Here is a 16,554-nt window from a genome sequence, read left to right as displayed (position 1 = left end):
TGAACCATAGTACACATTTGTACAGAAAATAAGCCAATGTGTATTGGTTGGTATCGTGTTTGTGGCATAAAATCAAGGAAACGGAGTATAACATTTGTTTAGTTTTATTGACAAAGTCTTCAGAACACATACATTATCTCTCCATGATAAATAATCTCGCTGTTGTTGTTGAGCTCAAACATAATACACAGTCTCTGTGGTAACTCAGTACCAGTAGCTTTTACGAGGCCTTCTATCTTCCTGAATGTTTAATTTCTCCATAACTTCTTCCTCAAGGGTTTTCAAAGATGGCATGTATGTTTTCTGAAGCGTGTCCTCTGGCGATGTATCCTTGGGTCCATCTGGAAGGTAGATAAACACTCCATATTTAAAGATTTGAATATTTATAACTCTAGGAAAAATTGCATTGTTTTTTTAACTTTCAACCCCTTTCCCTTCCTCAGAAACCCCACCTTTCCACTGCTGGGGAATGATGCCGTCTTTTCTCTGGAAGACAGGTTTGGGAATAATCCGTCCTGTCCTGACAGAAACACGCACTCGCTCACCCTCTTCAGTGTATCTCCATTCGATATCTGTGGGCTTCCTAAGAAACATTAGACACAAACACATGCATTGACAGCCATTGTACTGCATTACTGTATTGAATGTTTGATGCTCCAGAAGGCAGTGTTAATGCTCACCTGTCAGTAGGGTCAACAAGCTTAATATCCTTCAGCAGCAGAGGGGCTTCACTGGCGATGTAAGTACCCCGATAATCTCCAGATCTGCCAATATACCTGTGATGCTGGAAAAAAAATGTTTAAAACAATTTAAAGTGCTGCTTTTTAATAAAATCATAAAGAAAAGAGTCTTATTAAATACACGGTTTACTCCTACCGTGTTCAGGCCCTCGAGAATGACCCAATTTCGATGCCGAAACACCTGAGTAACTTTGCCCTGCTTTCCTTTATCCTTCCCAGACAAAATCTCCACCTGGTTGAATTAGATTTAAATGCCATGTTATACAGATATGCATTGTGAAATAATACAAAACACGCACAAGTTAAATGGTGCTAAAACATCTACTACAGGGAAATTTTTTAAAAACAGGTTTTTTTTATATATTTTGCCATGGACCCCCCAAATATAATAATCCTTGAGTGTGGGACCCCATTGTAAAATTCAAATGTTAGCTTAATATTTGGTAACACTTTAATTTAAGGGTACATACAGTAGTTACATATGTTACTACACGTACTTACTATAGTAATAACAATAAATTAGGCTGCATAATTACTACTACTTCTACTACTACTATTTTGGGCGCGGTTGTGAAGACACTTCACTGTCCCATGAGGCCATGGGAGAGGATTTGTGAATGTCAGAGCAGCGATCGCAATGGATGCTGGTAGGTCACATGGTAATGACAACATGGTGAATAGTATGTCCAGATTACATTAATACTACACACATTTTTCTAGCGGTCGCAAAGTACTTATTTAAAATAAGTACCTACTCAAGAGAGTATGCGATTTCAAACGCAGTAATAGTCTCTTCACAGATGACGTGTTTACTGGCGTGAGGGCGGGGCAACCTGTCACTCACATGAGATCACAGCAATAGCAAACCACAACCATCCAATCAATTGCCACCTTGCATTTTTTCTTGTTCGAAAAGACGTTTCACTCGGATATACGTCACAATAGAGAAGAAAAGACGGACACAACTTCCGTTTCATGCCGACTTTAATCAAAAATAATGTTAACTTTTCCACAGTACCCCGAGTTTGTAAATTATTTGAAATCAATATCTACTATTTACTTTCCAGTGGACTAAAAGATGCCTATGATCTGGAAGACGTCAGGTGGATAAAAAAAACTGAACCTTTCACTACATATAAAATGTTTTCATACATAAACACAGAAAGGGTCACTTACTGTGTCTCCTCTCACGACATGCCATTCCTCATTTGCAATAGGTTCAACAAACACCTTTCTTCTTTTCTTGCCTGGTGGATTGAGCCGCTTGGCTGCGATCGTCCAAGGTCTGTTTGTCCCGTAACGATAATCATGTGGAAATGCAGCTTTTGCTGCCATCGAAAGCAGCGTTGTCAGTCTCATACTGCTGTGGACAATAAATAAATAAATAAATAAATAAATACATTATTTGTGGAATCTACTCTTGAATTACACATATGTTATGCATTTCATCTTACAAAAATACAACATATTTGGGTGGTAATTTATATTCCCCCACTGACAGTTTGTAATACTACAGCAGCGGCATCTTCAATAAAAGCGGTCACTTTCTTGGGCTTTGTAATGAGTGTTTATGCATGAGGTTTTTAAACGGATCCCATATAATACAGTGGCACTCTACGTACCTGAATTATTGCTGCTGCTTTTAGGGGCACATTTACTAAATTAATTTGTAGTAATCAGAAATCCATCACCCACAAGGGTCAAACCATAGGGTCAAACTTGTGTAGAACATGCGCTACTTCCTTTTCCTTTCGAGACAAGTGAAGTAGTGTCAAAATAAAAGTCTCGATTGGTATTAAAGAGAAAGAAAAGACAAAGCAGCAAAAATTGCATCAGCGTATTTACATTCTGAATTGTTTTAATTTGTTAGGATTTACAATAGCAAGTGTTTAATAAAAACAATGGCAATAACTATAATAATGATAATTTGTAGCAATAAAAATGTAGCAATAATTTATAATAATTCTGAAAGTCTTCCTGAAAGGTTTTGTTGGCACTTGTATTTATAGATATAAACGTTGTCCTATCCCTGAGCAAAAAGCTTAATTTAAATTAAGTTTTTTTTTAATGTGACAACTGGAGTGAAAAAATGTGAGTGTAAAAATCTTTTCATATTCCTTGGGTTTAGTTGAGCTTGACATTAATTAATGGGTTCTATTATTGATTCCAGTACTTAAAATTACACTTAAAAGTTACCTTTGAATTTGTAAAAAACGAAATATTGAATATTACTACTTTAAGGCTAATTTGGTATTAATATCACCATACAAAAACATATTAAGAATTTTCTATATTTTAGGAAATGTCCATCATTGTGTCCAATTACAATGTAGTTGTTTATATTTCATAAAAATGTACACAAAAATGATAGTTGCCTGACAGAATATTAAAAGGATTCTCTTTTCTTTTTTGTTTTTTTTGCTCGCATAAAACCATTAACCAATCAAATCGCCCTTTCATTCTGTATCCAAGTAGGATGACTCAGACCAACCAACTAGCGTCGAGCTTTGCTTTGTAGTCAGGCAGACATAACACAGTCGTCCAATCACAAAATAAGCCGAAAGGGGATTTTTGCTCTATATTTGTCTCAGGTAGTTTCTTTTTCGTTTATAAAATAAACGGTATCATTATTTTGTATTTGAATGAGATATTGCATTAGGTAAACTTTGTACAATGATAATGGGTATTTTTTTTATGAGAAAAGCCAGGTATTTTAATGTAATAATCGAAGGTTTTCGAGGCGTACAAGTGTGGCTAGCTAGCTCTATAGAAACAGCCTGGTAATGATATTAACGATAGCTAGCTTGTGCATACATATACAAAAAGCTAAAGTTATTTATTTATTTTATTCATTTTTTACAAATTATGTAATTAAATTTTGAATTATAGTAAAATAACTTCGTTTTTGTCGGTTTCGTTAAGTCGACGTCTCTTCGGCCTGTTCGAACTCACGTTAGCCTATTAGCTGCTAAGTCAGACTTGTTTATTTCTAGTGATCAATGAGAAGTTGCGTTTGAGAATTTGGTTAACTTGCGCTAAAATGAGGTTTTGGTCATAAATAACCAATGGCCTCAACTAGTTTCTGGTTGGTTGGCCTTTCTGTACGCCCACACAGAGATACACATGGGTGTAATCAACCAGAAAAGTGCATGTCTCATGTATGCTAGTCGTATATTAGATTAAATCATGCATTTAAGTGATAATGAGTGATCGGATTTGATCCTGGTATCATGCATACACCGGCCGAAAGCATCAGTATCTTATGTTGAGAACTTCATTGGGCGCGTGTGTGCTGAATATGAGCAAATGTCTGGACTGGGGCAGGAAAAACAGCCCTGCAGTATTTGGGCATGGTCGCTATCCGATTGACCTGACAACAGTTTCATGAGTGGCTGTATTTTCAAAACGGGGAAAATGTCTTGAGCGTTTAGGCGTGGGAGAATTTAGGCGCTTGCGTGGTTTTATTGTGTGTTTACAGTCTGTATCTGCATGTGTAAACATGGCCTAAATATGCTAGTTTGTAGTGAAACTGATGATCATTTACAGACATGTGACAAATTGATAGTTAAGCAGTAAGCAGTTTATTCTAAGACTGTCTGGAGACTGTATGTTTTTGTGCATATTAAAGAAATACTATAAAACAACAAATATGCTTTTTAAAAACCTAATACCACAAATATGGTCTAAAAACTGCAAACACTCTACAACTTTTACTCTTGACATTTAGTTGCATTAATCAACTGTGGAATTGTGTTAGTTAAGCCCTGGTTGCATCTCTCAATAAACCTATAATTAATTTACTTTTGTAAAACATGCTGTTGCATATCAGACTCTAGAAAGTTAGTCGAAACCTAATGTGAACACACATTAACATTTGCCTCATATTGTGTCTAGAGCTTCAGGTCCAGGAGGGTTCTGAATGCAGTTTGTCAGTCCAGTGTGGTTGAGACATGGCAGAAGATCAGGTAAAGACAGAAGCCTCGGCTGGGGAGGGGGAGACGGAGCCCAGTATGCTGCTGCAGAAGCTTAAGAGCAACATTTCGTAAGAACTACTACTTTTTAGTCTTTCTTCATTGTGTTTCAGATACAATCCTAAATCTGTATTATCAGAAGAAATGGTATATTACCAGAAATGTTCGAAAAAAGAAGAAAACATTTTTCTTTTCCATCTTTATTTGCACAAATATACATGTATGTTTCTAATTTTTTTTTTTTTTTTCCCACAGTAAAAATGTGCAGGGCAAAGTGGAAAAAATTTTGGTAAGTGGATAAAGTATAATGAGATTTCAGTCTTCTGAAATCGTATAGTTTATATCAAGTGTATTTTCAGTTAGTCGTTATATTCTTATTTATAACAAGGATATAACAGTGACACTTTTTATTAGCTATAGTGTGAACACTGGAGAATCACTCAAGTATCTCATCAAGGCACAATTGTGGTAGATTATATTTGAACCCACAACTATTACATTAGCAGTTCAGATCTATAACAACTAGGTTACCACCAATCATGTTTATATTGTGTTACAACTGTGTCTTATTGTATAGTATAATATTACACACTCATTCAGTTTACATGTACATTTGCTGTGTTTTTGAGCACATCTTTCTCCTTGTGACATGTCTCCTCTCAGGAAGATGTACAGCGTTTCTCTGACAACGACAAACTCTACCTTTATCTACAGCTACCCTCAGGTCCAAGTACAGGAGAGAAGAGGTACAGCTCATAAAATCACACAAATATACTTTAGTCAGCCTGGATCCATTTATTTTTTAAATATATCAATTCTGAATAGTAATATTTGAGGTCCTTTTTTAAATCCTAGCCAATCAGGCGAGCTACAAATAACCCTAATGTGACAAGAAATGTAATATGTTATGCTTTTCTGTGTGCACCAGTGGCGATTCAAACTCGGTCAACACAGCAGACCAGCTTCACACCTGTAACTGGATCCGTAGCCACTTGGAAGAACATCCTGACACCTGCCTGCCTAAACAAGATGTTTACGAGACATACCGGTAAGGAGTGATTTGTTGTCGGAAAAGCAGACCAAGTCTCCCGGAAGTTCCTATATTGATAGCGGCTCCCTGATGCCCGCAAATCAGTTAAAATCTCCCGGAAGCAAGAGCGCACAAGCGTAGCGCGCACGACAGAGAGAGGGAGCGAGAGACCTTGCGTGTGTGTGCTAGTGTGCGTATGTGCCTCGGGATTTTATCTCTACTCTCGAACCAAATTAATCAGAACACCCTAGTTGGAGATTTCTTGACTCCCAGAAAAGACTTTGTGCAGGTTGGGATGTCTGGAAAAGTATAGGAATTTCTTGGGAAAAATCTTATTAAAGCCAAACTGTATTGAAGATATTTAATTTTGAATAAAATCTAGCATCCCATTCGTACAACCATATAAACATTCACCTTGCTAGATAGTCAGCTTGCAGATGATATTGAAATTTCAGTGTGTATAAAACATACAATATGCTTTAAGTGGTTATTCATGTATGTTTAATATGTACCGCTTTAACGACAAGACAAGGCGATGTAGCTGTTGTGGAAAAAACTAATAAAGAATACCAGTTGCAGCAGCAATCGTTTAAAGTTTGTGATACATCCAAATCAGAAACTCGGGTATCAAAATGATCTCAAAGTTTCCCAGTAGTAAATACGACTTGAGTGGGCGTTCATGTCTAATTTACGACTAGGAAACTTGTAATTACGATACTTCCAATAGGCAGTATTGTGGTTACATCTAATGAATGTATATCTTATGTAGGTAAACACTTTCCAGCTGTTTACCTAGACTAAAGGGACAATTATCTGTTTTTTTCTGTCCATGTTTTCAGTTTTTCACAAAAATACAATGATTGCTTACTGACCTCTTTTATATCTAAACAGGAAGCACTGTGACAACTTACAGCATCGGCCTCTAAGTGCAGCAAATTTTGGCAAAATCATCCGAGACATCTTCCCTAACATTAAAGCACGAAGACTGGGCGGTAGAGGACAGTCCAAATATCCTTTTGTCCCTGATTTAATTTAATTTGTATAAAACACAGACAAACATTTTTGCCTCAAAATATTTCCAAAACCCTATCTAGAGAAGTCCAAGACACCATATCATCAGATTGATTGTACAGTGATTCATAAATGTCATGAAAACACACACATTGCACTGTTAAAGATTTTTTAATATTTCAGATACTTAGATGGCTTTCTGCACATTGTCAACACTCTTGATACAATGTAAGCCCGTTTCCACCACAGAATTAAAATTAATTTTTTTCCACAATTCTGACTTTTTCCCCCTCATAATCACTAGTTTATACCTCCTTTCAGACTTTTTGCAACTGTGAGTTATAAAGTTCAAATTGTGAGATACTAAATCACATTTGCGAAATAAAAAGTCACAATTACCTTTTTTATTTTTTATTCCATGGTGGAATATACACTCACCTAAAGGATTATTAGGAACACCTGTTCAATTTCTCATTAATGCAATTATCTAATCAACCAATCACATGGCAGTTGCTTCAATGCATTTAGGGGTGTGGTCCTGGTCAAGACAATCTCCTGAACTCCAAACTGAATGTCAGAATGGGAAAGAAAGGTGATTTAAGCAATTTTGAGCGTGGCATGGTTGTTGGTGCCAGACGGGCCGGTCTGAGTATTTCACAATCTGCTCAGTTACTGGGATTTTCACGCACAACCATTTCTAGGGTTTACAAAGAATGGTGTGAAAAGGGAAAAACATCCAGTATGCGGCAGTCCTGTGGGCGAAAATGCCTTGTTGATGCTAGAGGTCAGAGGAGAATGGGCTGTCTGATTCAAGCTGATAGAAGAGCAACTTTGACTGAAATAACCACTCGTTACAACCGAGGTATGCAGCAAAGCATTTGTGAAGCCACAGCACGCACAACCTTGAGGCGGATGGGCTACAACAGCAGAAGACCCCACCGGGTACCACTCATCTCCACTACAAATAGGAAAAAGAGGCTACAATTTGCACAAGCTCACCAAAATTGGACAGTTGAAGACTGGAAAAATGTTTCCTGGTCTGATGAGTCTCGATTTCTGTTGAGACATTCAGATGGTAGAGTCAGAATTTGGCGTAAACAGAATGAGAAAATGGATCCATCATGCCTTGTTACCACTGTGCAGGCTGGTGGTGGTGGTGTAATTGTGTGGGGGATGTTTTCTTGGCACACTTTAGGCCCCTTAGTGCCAATTGGGCATCGTTTAAATGCCACGGCCTACCTGAGCATTGTTTCTGACCATGTCCATCCCTTTATGACCACCATGTATGTACCCATCCTCTGATGGCTACTTCCAGCAGGATAATGCACCATGTCACAAAGCTTGAATCATTTCAAATTGGTTTCTTGAACATGACAATGAGTTCACTGTACTAAAATGGCCCCCACAGTCACCAGATCTCAACCCAATAGAGCATCTTTGGGATGTGGTGGAACGGGAGGTTCGTGCCCTGGATGTGCATCCCACAAATCTCCATCAACTGCAAGATGCTATCCTATCAATATGGGCCAACATTTCTAAAGAATGCTTTCAGCACCTTGTTGAATCAATGCCACATAGAATTAAGGCAGTTCTGAAGGCAAAAGGGGGTCAAACACAGTATTAGTATGGTGTTCCTAATAATCCTTTTGGTGAGTGTATCTGTAATGGTTTGGTTTTTAAGATGTCTTATATGTCCAATACTTTTGACAAATGAATTTCATCCCATTCAATTGATAATCATTTAACTGAATTCTGAACTCTTTTAATTTGATGAGACTTATGTATAGTATATTGTCCCTTAACATAATTTCCAGCACATACTGCTATAGCGGGATACGTCGAAAGACCGTGTTAAACATGCCGTTACTGCCCAACCTGGACCTCAAAAATGACCCGGTATGATTGTCTTCTTACTACAGACTTTTTCTCTAATTTGCTTTCACAACATGAAAATAATACAGGCTGTCGGTTAATTTTAACATAAACATATGCTTATGCTAAAATATTCTATTTATATACCCATTTGATGTGCCACCTCCAGTCTGAACTGACAGAACTGGTGCAAACCTACAAGCAAGAGGTCACCGAAGCAGCCTGTGAACTCATCTGTGACTGGGCCCAAAAGATCCTGAAGCGTTCTTTTGACACGGTGGTAGAAATCGCACGCTTCCTCGTGCAGGAGCACATCGTCAACCCACGCTGCAGCCAAGCCGAGCTCGTCACCTCAGCCGCTCTTGCAGGTACATGTCAAGTACATGTCAATACAGTAAGATGACATGTTACATTTTGCTCAGAGTAATTGTAGTATCATTCATATAAGGTTATAGGTTTTGTTCATTTTTTTTTATTAGATTTTATTCTTATATTTTCTGTTTTCAATTTAGTTAGAATGTTATGCTTTTGCCTTTTTTAGTAGTTTTTCTTTTTTAATATGTTTATGTAGTGTTTATGGTAAGTTTTAGTTATTTTAACTTGAGAAATGTGAAATGTTGCCTTGGCAGCTAGATGAAATAAAATAAGTTTGTTTTTATATTTTATCTTATTTCAGGTAATGAAAATAATTTTTTTTTAAATGGTTTTAGTTAATGATAATAACATTGGTTTTGCCTGGTTTATTAGGTGGATCTTCCAAACCTCATAAGGTTATCAAAAAGATTTCAGCAGCTTCCCGAGCAGGTGGAGCAGAGGAGGATAGTGGCAGTGTGGACAATAAGGTATTACTATGCAAATAAAATAATCAGAATAATTCATAATGAAGTCATTTTTGCTCTACTCTTTAGAACAGTTCAGATTGCTGCAAATATTTGTATAACATTAGTTTTTCTGTACTGTTATGTTTCTTAACTGAATTAGATATTTATTGGCCATTTATTTATTTATTTATTTATTTGTCAAGTAGCCAGGTCCTAAGTTGTATAATTTACTGATAGTTCACCCAAAAATGAAAATGATCCCATAAATTTACTCACCCTCAAGCCATCCTAGGTGTATATGACTTTCTTCTTTCAGCCAAACACAATCGGAGTAATATTAAAAAATATCCTTGCTCTTCCAAGCTTTATAATGGGAGTGAATGGTACCTTAGATTGTGAAGCCCAAAAAAGTGCATCCATCCATCATAAAAGTAATCCATACGGCTCCAGGGGGGTTAATAAAGGCCTTCTGAAGCGAAGCGATGCGTTTTTGTAAGAAAGATATCCATATTTATAAATTTATAAACAATAATCACTGGCTTGCCAGAGTTCGAGTTCCGGCCGAAGATTGACCTCCGACCCGACGTATGATGTAGGATGTAGGAGTGGCATAAGCTTAGTTGAGAGTATTTTGTGATTCAAAAAAATAGGGCTGGGCAACACACTCAAGCTCCTCCGACATTTCTCTTTAAAAATACTTGCTTTAGACCTCTTATTCGTGACGGTGTTTTGTTTTGCTCTATCCTCTGTACTTCAGCATTCATCAATACACCATGCGTCGGGTCAGAGGTCACTCTTCCGCCGGAACTAGACTCGCATACTGCCATTATCGGAAGCGAGTGATTGTAGTTTGTAAAGTTATAAATATGGATATTTTTCTTACACAAACGCATCGCTTCGCTTCAGAAGGCCTTTATTAACCCCCCTGGAGCCGTATGGATTACTTTTATGATGGATGGATGCGCTTTTTTGGGCTTCAAAATCTAAGGTACCATTTACTCCCATTATAAAGCTTGGAAAAGCCAGGATATTTTATAAAATAACTCCAACTGTGTTTGGCCGAAAGAAGAATGTCATATACACCTAGGACGGTTTGAGGGTGAGTAAAAATTTTTGGGTGAATTAACCCTTTAAGGGCTCATTTTGTGATAATGTCACATATTAACAGTAGTAAATAGTATTATAAATAGTAAATATAATACTTTAAGAAAAAAGTATCACTGTGATGTTTTTGGCAGCAAAAAGAGAAAGACGGTGTGGAACAGCCGCCATCCAATAAGCAGCAGGTCAGTGATAAACCGACCAACAAGGTGGAGTCGGCTCGAGTGGAGGCCTACATGAAGAAGCTGCCTCAGCTCCTTCCCAGGGGCACCGTCCCAGAGAAAACCTCCCCACCGTGTCTGGCACCAGCCGATTCAGGAAGTGTTCAAGTCACTTTGCCCATTACCGTCACAACGATACCCTCTCAACCAGGTGGCACCGTCCCTCTTATGATTCTGCCATCGGGCATGAGTCTCTCTTACCCTGAGCGTGACAAAACTTCGGTCACGGTCGCCACTTCCGCTGCTCCGACCCCTGTCGTCCAGAGAGCGCGACCGGCGGCTCCAAAGAGGGGCCCTGACCCCTCCACCTCAGTGTCAGCCGCTGGCGTTGCTCCAAAACGCAAAAGAGGACGACCCAGAAAGCCAAGACCTGAAGACTTGGCACCACAGGCACTGTCAGCCCCAACCTCGAATCCAAATCCAGCTTTGCTCACAAGAGGAGTAATCCAAAAGGCCATGTCTTCTTGTGCTCCCGCACCTCCTTCGCAGTTGGTTGAGATTGTGATCCAGGACCAGCCAGGCTTGATGCTTAGCCAAATTCCGACCATCCAGGAAGTGACAGACGCTGAGAATAGAGGCGTAGTGATGCAGTGTCAACCTGCACCAGAACCGGAGAAGCAGCAGTCCGTCCTGCTAATGCAAGATCCCAACCAACCCGGTTTCGAGCTGACCACCAGGAGGATGGTCATCCAACGTGCGCCGTTATACAGAGAAGGAAGGCCTGTTCCCCTAGAAGTGCCCCAGAGCGCCATCTCGTACCTCCCGCCTGCAACGTTATTAGAGGACAGAGGAGAAGTGGAAATTACTCTGACTCCTGTGGAGCCACATGCCGGTTCCATGCCAAACTCAGCAGGTATCTCCAGCTGCTTCGGCTCCTTGTCTGGAGAATCCCCCAAACCTGACGCCCCGTGACAGCAGCATAGCAAACCGTCTCCTTTCTCAGAGCCTTTCCAGTCCTTCTGTGAATCGCATATTAGCTTGTAGTCAAACTGAGGTTTACCATCTTGGCTGAGCTTGAGTGGGTATGTCTGCTTTCTGTGTAAAAAAAAAAAAAAATTGTAGAGAAGTACAACCTGTCATTGTTGCCTTCAAACAGCAACTACACTCATATTTTAATATTAATAACATGACACATTAGTGATTTCCTGAAGATTTCAGGAATGCTGTTGAAGAGATTATGAATTTAAGTGACCTAAAACAAATGTTTTGGCAAGAAAGAGTGAATTTTAGTGGATTGGAAATTGAACAGATATACTCGCAAATAACAGTCCAATCTGGTCCAGCTCAGTTCTAAACATCTAAAAAAGACAATTCATAGTTACAGAAGAACTGCTTTCCATCCGTCTGCGTTTGTCACCACGCTCAGTGCCATAAAGGGCAGTCCATCTTTTATTGCTCTAACCATCTTTGCATGTTTGTGACATTTGAGTGTGTTTGTAGCTGTTCAGATGACAAAGAGTTATATTACGGGTTTGCAACTTCAGGGTTCTAAAAAAGTCCCTCTCTCACCCAATGATTGGGTTAGTAGTTATGAGTTCAGTTTTTTAAGTATTATTAACATCACAAATAGATAAAGATATACAAAGCTTCGAAATTACTACATCTAGTTGCTGTTGCGAAGGTCAAGACGACACTACTGGTTCAGATGGTGCACAATGTAGGTGGATAGAAAAACGAAGACCTCTTAAGTCCCTTTAAATATGCAAATGAGGCTGTGATTTCGGGACCGTTCTCAAAACCCCCCCTCGTTCAGGTCTGTCCAGTTGTTTTCTTACAGCAACATAAATAGCACTTAACAGATGTAAATAGTTTATCTGTGAGCCCAGAAGAATATCTTCATAGGTTAAAATTGAATTTAAATGTTCCAAATGTATAGCCATCGTCACTATATTGCTACTATGAAATATTATTCCTATTATTAGTTACTAGTAAAGTGTGCACTGTCACCCTAAAAGCATGTACAAAAAAAATTCTATAATTTGATTATATTATTTAAATTTAGACTGAAATATGTACTAATTATTTATTTATTAAAAACAAAAACACAACAGCTTCTCTTTGTGTTGATCATCTCTTAAAAGAGAATTTTGCTCTATTTCAATAGCCTTTAAATACACTATTTTTATTAGTGGTTTGTGTTTCAGATATTACACTTGATCTTAGCCAAAAGTTCATAAATGTGAGAGAAAAGTGTTGTAAATTTTATTTGTAATTTTGTAATTATTATTTAAAAAATGATAATTTACAGTTCAAATAATTAATTTGATGTGCTTTATTAAATTCAAAAGTATTGAAAGGCTATGAACTGAGGTAAAAAATCTCCTTTAAAGTTGACTCAAGATGATATAATCTCAGCGGAGGCTGTTGTTGGTTAAATTTGTTTAAAAACAAAGCCACTCCAATTATTTATGAAGAGATTTGGAGTCAGATGTAGTTATTTATTAAAATATTGTAGTAATATATGTGAGATGGGAAATGAGTGGAAGTGATAACTTTACTAAAGAGTAATGGTGCTTTAAAAAAGCGAAACGGGTTTAACTACGCAAATGATTGTGATTCACAACGCAGTGATTTCAGCAATCAGCAGTTTGACTGCACTGAACGTCCGCTGCTCACTGGTGCTGAATTACTACGGTACATTGTTAGCAGAACGGTAACGGCTGTCAGACAGCCTGCTAGCGGTGCGTCAGCAGAAAACACATTTAGGCTCGTCAAATGAATGTGCTATAAATGTCTTGTTTAATTCTGCTCAGTTTACTCAAGGTTTAAATTTTGACTCTAACCAAAATGAATTGAAGTCTTTATTATAATTGAAGGAGCTTTTATTTTGTGGCATTGGTAGGGCCTGTTGCATTTTGATCGTTTGTGTTTTATATTATGATTTATTTTCCCTTGTAAAGGCAGTGCACAGTTCTAATATTCTGCCTCATTTGCAGTCTTTAGATTTCAATACTTATGTTCTATCTCAATATCCTGACAACAGCAATTCTGTATCCTGTGAAATAAAATATCTGACTTACTTTTTTAAAGAGTACAATGACAAAAAACATGTAATTTACATTAATAACCACAAACAGTTAATGAAGTCATTTACTAAGACAGTTCTTAATTGCACCGTTCAAATGAATGACTGAAAACTGGAACATTAGATTAATGTAGATCTGAGAAATTACATAGTTGAGGAATGAGTGTAAATAATCAGATTTGACAGATCTGAAGCAGAAAAGTTCCTTTTTATACCTGAAAAGTGATTGAAAGCAGTTTAAAAGTGTTATTTTATGGAAGCTTGTTTACGCCAGGAAATAAAATAACTAATTGTGACTTTTTATCTCACATTCCTGACTTTTTTCTCCCAATTATGAGATATAAACTCGCATTTTTTTTACTTATCTCGCAATCGAGTTCTCGCAATTCTGACTTTTTTTCTCGAAATTGTGTTAATATCCTGCAATTCTGATTTTATTTCTAAGAATTTAGACATCTAAACTCGCAATTCTGACTTTTTATCTCGCAGTTGAGTTGTTTCACAATTCAGATTTTTTCGCAGTTGAGTTTAAATCTCGCAATTCAGACTTTTCTCGCAATCGAGTTTATATCTCGCAATTCTCAATTTTTTTACTCAGAATTGAGAGATTTGAGAGAACTCGCAATTGTACTGTGTTATGAAGTCCGTATTGCGAAATATAAACTTGATTTTATTTCTCAGAATTGAGAAAGTTGGATTTGCGAGTTATGAAGTCAGAATTGCGAGATTCAAACTTGCAATTTCGAGTTATAAAGTCCGGCGAGCTATAAACTCACAATTCGTACTTTTTTCTCGCAATTGTGAGTTAATTTCTCAGAATTGAGAAATATAAACTTGGAATTGCAAGTTATAAAGACAGAATTGCAAGATAAAATTCGCAATTGTGAGTTAAGTCTGAATTGCAAGATATAAACTTGCAATTGCAAGTTATAAAGTCTTGCGAGATGATAACTTGCAGGTCTGACTTATTTTCCTCACAATTCTGATTTTATTTCTCAGAATTGAGAAAGTTGGAGTTGCGAGTTATAAAGTCAGAATTGCGAGATTCAAACTTGCAATTGCGAGCTATAAAGTCCGGCGAGCTATAAACTCACAATTTGTACTTTTTTCTCGCAATTGTGAGTTAATTTCTCAGAATTGAGAAATATAAACTTGCAATTGCAAGTTATAAAGCCAGAATTGCAAAATAAAATTCGCAATTGTGAGTTATGAAGTCCGAATTGCAAGATATAAACTTGCAATTGCAAATTATAAAGTCTTGCGAGATACAAAACTTTTTTTCTCACAATTCTGATTTTATTTCTCAGAATTGAGAAATCTAAACTCGGAATTGCCCGTTATAAACGCGCAGTTGCAAGTTATGAAGTCCGAATTGCAAGATATAAACTCGCTATTCTGAAAAAAAAGGTCAGAATTGTGAGATACAAACTTGTAAGTGCAAGAAAAAAGTCGGGAATTTTTCGCAGTCACCTTTTTTATTTTTTTATTCTGTGGCGGAAATGAGCTTCCATATTATTCCATGGGAATAAATGAAACATTCGGGCGTATGATCACTTCCATCCATTTATGGATAGATTATTCATATCCTCATAGTCCATTGACAAATAATGTCATTTTTTGTTGCAAGTACAATGTCACACCGCGGAAATGTAAAACGTTCAGTACAACATAGTGCCTCATACAAACCACTGTGCTCTGTAAATATCCATTTTCTTTGCATTATTTATGAGGTTGTGATTACGCTCTGAAGCGTGGAGTGGATCGTTTGTTTTTACTGTTTGGTAAAGGCTCAAAACTGTTGCCCTCAAAAAGAAGGAAAACCAAAATGACACGCTGGTCACATGAGCGGTCGAGGTGACGATCGTGTGTTGTAATTACCCATCAGTGTTGGTAATTCTTATGTTTCATTGTGACAAACTCAAAAGAAACCAATTGCGAACTTGTCTAGCACATTAACTTCTAGAATTGTTCGTTAGTTTTTCTATCAACCCCGTGGAATCTGCGTACGTGTTCATTTGTTGTGCGTGTCAGTACTATGCTATGAGTTTACCCTGCCATTTTTAACCATAGACATCTAACATGTCTGATGTTCTAATCTAAGTACCAGCTCTTTTTCAGTCAGTCCATGCATGGTTTGTGTATTGAATGTGTTTTTAAAAAGTTACAAAAGGATCTGATATTTGTTCGGCGTTGGGCAGTTTCTTTTTAAAACATTTGAACCCTGGTGTTTGTCTTGCACTTTAATTTTCTCAACGGAAAGCACACAGGGGGAGAAAAAGATGAAATGCAGCACCTTGTACATTGTTTGTTTTTGTACTTATAAAGTCCTCTTTTCGAAAAGTTTTTCTTTTTTGTATTTCATGTTAAAAGTGTACAATTGGACATCTTCCATATAAAACAATGAAATGAAATTATCTCTGACTGTGAGCACATTTTCATAAATCAGCACTAATAAACAATATGTATGATGTGTTTCTTTATATCTAGTGTTTGTGAACTACTTGACCCATATTCACTGCATTTAGAATGTTTTAATGATATATAATTATATTTATATAATTTTCTCAATAGTTCTTATATCTCTTAGGATATAGATTTTAAAAATGTCAGTTTTACTTTTGAGTTGCAGTTAGATTACATTAAAGCATTATTATATATTTTATATAATAATTACATATTTAAAAAAATATAATATAATAAATAAGGGTGTCACGATTTCGATTTTGTATCGAAATCGATCGAAATTAAACCACAACCTCGAT

The 16,554-nt window shown here is 37.1% G+C and overlaps 2 protein-coding genes across 3 annotated transcripts; one reads left to right on the top strand and one right to left on the bottom strand.

The window, feature by feature from the left end:
- Positions 1-89: 89 nt before the first annotated feature.
- mrpl24 (mitochondrial ribosomal protein L24) lies at positions 90-3,772 on the bottom strand. Of its 2 annotated transcripts, none has more exons than XM_081375697.1 (6): positions 2,363-3,772; positions 1,917-2,100; positions 877-972; positions 681-784; positions 453-583; positions 90-341 (listed from the first exon to the last, which is right to left on the bottom strand). In XM_081375697.1, exons 2-6 carry the CDS (start codon positions 2,097-2,099, stop codon positions 205-207), a joined length of 651 nt encoding a protein of 216 aa, XP_081231823.1. In that variant the 5' UTR covers position 2,100; positions 2,363-3,772; the 3' UTR covers positions 90-204. The 2 variants fall into 2 exon arrangements, with proteins under 2 accessions (XP_081231823.1, XP_081231822.1); XM_081375696.1 differs by having other exon boundaries at positions 1,917-2,103; positions 2,363-3,700.
- Positions 3,237-11,816, top strand: rfx5 (regulatory factor X, 5). Its single transcript, XM_081375695.1, has 10 exons — positions 3,237-3,331; positions 4,635-4,782; positions 4,967-5,000; positions 5,375-5,457; positions 5,640-5,759; positions 6,633-6,752; positions 8,573-8,648; positions 8,794-8,992; positions 9,372-9,466; positions 10,684-11,816. The coding sequence occupies exons 2-10, from the start codon at positions 4,691-4,693 to the stop codon at positions 11,677-11,679; spliced, it is 1,815 nt and encodes a 604-aa protein (XP_081231821.1). The 5' UTR covers positions 3,237-3,331; positions 4,635-4,690; the 3' UTR covers positions 11,680-11,816.
- The last annotated feature ends 4,738 nt before the right edge of the window (positions 11,817-16,554 follow it).

The sequence above is a fragment of the Scardinius erythrophthalmus genome (genome assembly GCF_964197995.2).
Source record: "Scardinius erythrophthalmus genome assembly, chromosome: 10".
NCBI lineage: Eukaryota > Metazoa > Chordata > Actinopteri > Cypriniformes > Leuciscidae > Scardinius > Scardinius erythrophthalmus.
Note: the sequence above shows the minus strand (reverse complement) of the source record. Positions and strands in the feature narration are given on the sequence as shown.